The 6,633-nt window shown below is 37.3% G+C and overlaps 1 protein-coding gene across 1 annotated transcript; it reads right to left on the reverse strand.

The window, feature by feature from the left end:
- Positions 1-1,399: 1,399 nt before the first annotated feature.
- On the reverse strand, positions 1,400-6,599 carry LOC146306241 (leucine-rich melanocyte differentiation-associated protein). Its single transcript, XM_084711697.1, has 5 exons — positions 6,350-6,599; positions 3,743-3,995; positions 2,447-2,638; positions 2,287-2,364; positions 1,400-1,755 (listed from the first exon to the last, which is right to left on the reverse strand). Exons 2-5 carry the CDS (start codon positions 3,904-3,906, stop codon positions 1,563-1,565), a joined length of 627 nt encoding a protein of 208 aa, XP_084567823.1. The 5' UTR covers positions 3,907-3,995; positions 6,350-6,599; the 3' UTR covers positions 1,400-1,562.
- Between the last annotated feature and the right edge of the window lie 34 nt (positions 6,600-6,633).

Below are 6,633 nucleotides of genomic sequence, written 5' to 3' on the forward strand. Positions count from 1 at the left end.
TGCTAGAAGTGGACAATATGAATTAAGTCCTCCATTACAGTGATATCAATATATATTGCACAGCTTTGTTAAATACTCTTCTGATTGGTCAGTTCTGGTCTGTTATTTCTGTATAACAGACTGTTGCTATAAATAATAGTCCGTTGCTGTGTACTCACTTATGATTATAGACTCTGGAAGTCCAATAAAGCCATTCTTAGATTAACAAAATTATTTTTAAATTAATATTTTGTATAAAATTATTGTTGGTATAAAAGGATGATGTAACGTGAGCAGGTTATTGTTGCCAAATAAACCCAGACAATGTTGTGCATGGGTTTATTTCGCAGTAATGACCTGCCCTCTGTGCATTAGCGTTTCTCAATGGAGGTGGTATCACGCCCCCCAGGGGGAGACTGTTGTTGGGGGACACTGGAAGCAGTAAAGAGGCGAATTTCCACCCTTTCCAGTGAATCATTATGGGACCTTACTTTGGAAAAATATGAACCGTAGTCAGTGGTGAGAGATAAATCATTTTTTGATCCCATTTGAATTGTGTCATGAATCACATGTACGTAATGTTTGTCATTTTGTAAGAAAATTTTACAAGTCAAGGAAGTTGCTGTTTGACATAAAACTGAAGTATCAGACCGTGAAGACACATAATTGGACAGATTACACTCAAAATCGTCACATAATTAATGTCATGACTAGTAAATGTTAACGTTAGCTGCTGAAGCTATGATGCCTGTGTATTTTTGTACCAGGATGTAATTGCACAAACAATGGTTTACTCATTCTGTCATAGTTAAAGGTGGGGGTGTGAGATTAGTACCAGGCAAGAGGAGGGAAGGCAGTTTTTTTTCTGCAGTGATGACAAAATGTTAAAAAAAAAAAATGTTTTAAAAATTAAAACTGGTAAAAAAAATACCAGTTTGACTTAATTGAATCTTCCTTAATTTCAGGCTGGTTCAAGAGTTTGTTAAAACATGATTTAAACAGGGGTACAACTCAGCAACTCAGCCTTTGTGTCTTATTGGATTTATAGAGGGAAGAAATTAAACTTTCTTTTGCTTAATGTAACATTTCAGTCAACCTACAGATTTAAGGTGTTATTGTGTGAGGATATTTAGTGGAACAAGTCCAGAGGACCACTGGTGCTTTCTCTTTGACTTTAACTCCCCCTAGTGCTAACACCAAAGACGACACTTGAAACACACACAGCTACAGCCCCATTCCCCCCTGTACATCAGAGCCAAGGACACTGAGATGAACAGGTTGAAAAACACACATAGACTGCTCCAATTTGATAAATGATTCTCTAATTGTCTACAAACAAAAACTTTACAAATATGTAAAATCTTTTCAATATACTGTATGCCAATGGTTCCAACCACTGAAAATGATACACGAGACATGATGAATATTTTAATTTTTAATTTGATAATACGCTATATAAAACATGTACGTGAATATTAAACTCTGTGTAAACATAGTGCATTTTTAAATATATGCTGAAACAAGATACAGAACACAGGGTGTGTTATGATGGTGACAGTGTTGTTCAAAACTCAGCATGTAGCCTATTGTCTTATGACTGTATTGGACTTTTTCTGCAGGTGTGCATGTTTCTTGGATGAGTTCTCCTTCCTCTTTCTGCTGCTGTGGCAGCTCTGCTGCAGCCGGTAGGTTTTTCTGGCCTGGGCTCTCTCCTTCTCCAGGACCTCAGTGTCATCCAGGATCTCCAGGCCTGGAATCTGACTGATGACGTACTGTCTGAGAGGGCAAAAGCAACGGGAATACATGGTGTTAACAAGACATACAGTCTGTATGTGCTTGGACAGGTTTGCAATTGACTCGTATTGCATGGGTTTATTAATACTCAATTCTGATTGGTCAGTTACAGCATTCTAAGGTCTGTTATTTCTATATAATAGACCATTGCTATGAAGAACAGACCACTGCAATAGATGTAGTTGGGATCATAGAGCAATACATTTATTTTTAAACTGAAGAAAAGGCCAAAATATGATATACGGGTATGGAGCCATAAAAAAAAGTCTTTTTAAGGTTTATCAAAAACGTTTGAATTGCAGAGGTCCTTCAGCACACTGTCATGAATGTACACAAAAAATTAGGCAGATTGGTTCTGTTGTATTCAAGATTAGCTGTAGACAAGCTCCATGGATGGATGGGGTCTTTACCACTCAAATTAGCCTCTAAAATACTCTAAAAGTATAAGTATTATTTGAAAAAAAAGTCCCTATAGTTAGTGACTGAGATGACTAGAAGGATATAAATTCTCACCTGTAGTCTTTGTATTGAGTCAGACTTCCTCCGTTGAAGTAGCTTGGCGCTGCCTCGTTGTTCATCATACTAAGGATCCTGTAATTGTAAGAACATAGAAGAATAAAAATCACAGTTATACACAGTGACTCCAGCTCCTCTGCAGGAATCAAAAACTCACCTGATGTTTGGGAACTTTCGTCGGATCTCCTCCACAAACACAGGCAGGTTGTTGATCTTGTTCTTGTTGATGCACACGGTGGTGACGCTTGGCATGTAGGGGAACTTGATGTGAGACGTGTAGTTGTTGCAGTCCAGGATCAGAGTGCTGAGCTTCTCCAGCTGACCCAGCAGAGCCGGGTTCCAATAAGGACTGAATGAAGGAGAACACACCACACTCAATAGTATACATCAGTATATAGTAAATTCAAGGGTTATTATGTGAATGATAGAATATTTACTAGGGATGTAATGATACCAAAAAGTCATGGTATAATAATACCTTGATAAAAAATCCACAATATGATATTTATCATATTTAAAAAAAAGAAGAAGAAAAATTTCAACTTAAAAAAGTTCCATAACTCTTCCAGAATAAATATTTCCTTTGAACTATAGATGTCAATAATAATCATTAATTGATTAATCACCATTAGGAATTAAAACAATCCAAATGTTTTAATTGATAATTAATCATTAGTCTAGAAATGGCAGTAATTGTGTCTCGACATTGTTTTGTCTGGCAAAGCCATTTGTTTTTCTGAAACTTGGAAATCCCAATTTTGCACTTCAGATGGAATGAACCATGACGCCTGAATTAGTGTTATAGTATTAGAGATTTTTGATTGTCTCAGTGTCGTCTTGGAATCAACCACATTTTTATCTAATCTTTATTCAATCAGAAATCACAACTGAGAATAATGCCGCCCAAGTTGACCAGTACAATAAGTTGGAGAACCAAGATAGATGCAACCTTTGTTGCACTTGCCCTTTGGCTCCTACATGGTATTTTGCAGCATTAAATACTGTAGCAACATGTCTGCAGGTAAAGGTTAGACAATACTGTGTGTACAACTGATATTAATTGACACAAGACACAAAGACAAAAATGCTTCTAAACACTGTTTTACTAGAGTTTTCATGTGCTGTTCATGCACAGAGCAGCCATCTTAGATGCTGACACCTGGACTAGTGTTGTAGAGATCGGTCTTTGAGACCGGTCTCAAGACCAGTTTTTGATGGTCATGGTCTTATCTTGGAATTGAAGACATTTTTATTCAGTCTCGTCTGTTCATTTGTGCAGTAAAAGGTAAGGGTGCATGAGCCCTAATAAAAAGAATGTAATAAACTGTGACTGTGTCCACCTTAAATGCACACGACCACCACCCTCAGTATCAGATTTTAGATCAAATTTGTCCTCCTTATTGACTGTGTATCTGTTTGGTCTTTAATCTCCTGCTTGTTAAGAAAAGGATACTCATTCAGCAGATTGTAACTGAGATCCAGCACCTCCAGGGTGTCAGTCTGTGTTAGAATAGTTTCATATGGGATCTCTGTCAGGCCTTGGTAAGCAAAAGAGAGCCACTGGAATCTCGGGGCGTGGCCTTGTTGACTGTGTTGGCCAGAGGTGTGATGATCCATGCCAAATCCCTCAGCAGCGTAACGTCCTCAGTTCCACTTGTGTTGATGAAGATTAGGAGAGGAGTCAGATGATCATGGCATGATCAAACCTTGAATAAACAACAAAACAGTAAGTGTTTAAGAGACATGGATGACTGAATGAGTCAGAAAGAGATGTTTTTGGGGGATTTTAACTCCAACAGCTGAAGAGAGCTTACAAAAGAAGGTGTGTGGTTGGATCTTTCTCTTCAGTAAGAAAACGGAGTAATAATACTATCTTGACTATCTTGTCAGTTTATTGACAAAAGCGTCCAAGTTGTTTCCACATTACACCGTAGAACGTATTATTAAATACTGGATGGAGCTTCCTGTTCTGAAAAGTGAAGCCACTGCAGAAGTGCCTTAAACTTGGATTCTTTCTAACGTCCAGCAGGGGGCGACTCCACTGGTTTCAAAAAGAACTCTGATTGTTTGAAGACTTACGGCAAAAGGCAAAAAAAACTTCTCACTTGATTTATGAGCTCAGTAATAAGTTCCCTAATGAGATAATGGTCTCAATCACTAGTTTCAAGTCTTCTTTAATACAACATGATGTGTGTTTAGTAAAGCAGCATATGTTTTAGGGCCGGGCTACATTATAAGTGACAGGTTATTCTCAGTGCAACATACAGGGCTCACGAAACTCACATCAAACTATCAAACTTGACAGTAATTACCAAATATGAATCAAGATTCTATCACTACATTGCCTCTTTCTGCCTAAAATGTTTTCAGAAACATATATAAATGAACTGTTTAGTTGTAATATGAGAAACTTTGTGGCCAGGAATGCATGTGTGATCATTTTTTCCTGCCAGACAGACGACAAAACCAAGCACTGTCTAACTTGCAGTTCGTCACCCCCCAGCTCCACGCTCTCGTACAAATATCTTCACTTATGGTTCCAAACAAAGATGGCAAACCCCATAGTGCCGAAACACAAGCCAACCGATTGAACCTTGATTACAACTTAAGAGCTCATGAACACAACAAAGTCAGAAAAGAACACTTCTTATTTTACTCTCAGAAAGTAGAAAGAAGTAGAAATTAAATTAAGATAGGGAGTGTTTAAGATAGTATTTTTCCTAATTAGGTATTACAGAAGCAAATTCTAACTTAGTTATCTCATCTTATTTCATTCAATCCTATCTCATGTCTGGTTAGGAAATATTAAATACTCAATCCAATATCACTTATCAATTTGTATGTCTGTTAGCTAACAACCAACACTCACCAAACTAAACAACTTTGTAACCACAGTTGTTTTTTGTGATAATTTCATTTTGATTCAAGCATACATAAAAAAAGACTACAGCCACCTAACTTCAAGACAGTTCAGTTGTAGAGAAGTCCAAAGACGTTCTTTTTGGGAAATTTACAATGTTAACCTGGGAGATTAAAGTAAAAATAAGTGGACTAAAATATCAGACAATGTCTGCCATATCCAGCATCCATTGTGCAAAAGCAATAAACAAACAGCCATATGGATTAAACAGTTAGGTAACAATACTGTTAGCTAGTAAGTTAGTAAGCTACTTCTACAGGGAGAAAGTGACAGTTAGGACAGCTTAATGCTATCTTAAAGTTAGGATAGTTTATCTAAGACTCTTGTGGATGCTTGTATAAAATATATTTGCTATCTTAATTTAGAGCAGGAACATTATTGACTTTGGAACTGTTTCTAATGCCTTTTTTTTTTTAACTGTTATTGAACATTACCCTAATTTACCATGGTTGCTAAACAATTAAGATAGGATCTGCATGTTAGGAAGTTTCTTTAATGCGGCTTCTGGACACAAGTGTATGATATTTCTCACTGTCAATAGAGCAATAGTTACCAGATACTATGGTTACCTGACTGACATTGTAACAACAATTTAATACAAAAATGATCAGATATATCAGAGATGAAAATGAAAGAAAAGTAACTTCTCAGTAAAAAATAGCACAGCAAATGAGTTCCTCACAGTCACTGAGGCCAGAACGTGATGAAGTCTCAAACTGCATCCACAGGGTGTTATATCACCAGAAAGCTGGATTTAAGACTGAGAGTCTAATTAAGGTAATAATTAAGGTTAGGATTATTCAAATTAGGGCTGTTCTTTGTGGTAAAAAAGTACATGGATTGCCTGCTGATACTGTAAAGTATGTAGTGAGAGGCTGCTAATGAACTGACTATAAAACCTACCAGCATAGTTTCATTCAACACCAGTGGTGAACGATCAGTCAGTATGACTGTCTCAAAATGTTCCAAAAGATGATCATCAGTCACAATCTTAATAAACCATAACAACATGTTGGCACTCATCTTAAACTCCACAAATATTTTTAGGTTGTTCTACTGCATGGTGAAACACTCAAATGTAAATCTAGACTCAGCGCACACATATCACACATAGATCTGTTGGGTTTTAGCTGAACTTACCGAGCTGAAGAGGATCTGCCGTATCTTTTCAGTGCACGCAAACCTCTGAGACGTGCTTCCAGCTCATATAAAAGGCCCTCTTTCATACCCCGGCTGTAGATCACATGATGAGGATAATCACATTGCAGCTCGACCTTGTGGTTCGCAGGACCCACTGGCCCAGATCTCAATAACATCGACAGTGTTGGAATTGTCAAAATAGGGACAACAACAACAACACCGGCTTATAACCGGTGAAAAAATGTACCCAATAATAGCTGGACTGCAGACACTTGATTATTTAC

This window comes from Lutjanus erythropterus, chromosome 23, assembly GCF_056507025.1.
Source record: "Lutjanus erythropterus isolate fLutEry1 chromosome 23, fLutEry1.hap2, whole genome shotgun sequence".
Classification (NCBI taxonomy): Eukaryota; Metazoa; Chordata; class Actinopteri; order Lutjaniformes; family Lutjanidae; genus Lutjanus; species Lutjanus erythropterus.

Excerpts from the sequence above, each read along its gene's own strand:
- LOC146306241 (XM_084711697.1), bottom strand. The coding sequence starts at position 3,906 with ATGGATCATCACACCTCTGGCCAACACAGTCAACAAGGCCACGCCCCG. Across the intron at positions 2,639-3,742 it reads AGTTACAATCTGCTGAATGA|TCCTTATTGGAACCCGGCTC; the intron begins GTATCCTTTTCT and ends TCCTTCATTCAG. Across the intron at positions 2,365-2,446 it reads CGAAAGTTCCCAAACATCAG|GATCCTTAGTATGATGAACA; the intron begins GTGAGTTTTTGA and ends TTACAATTACAG.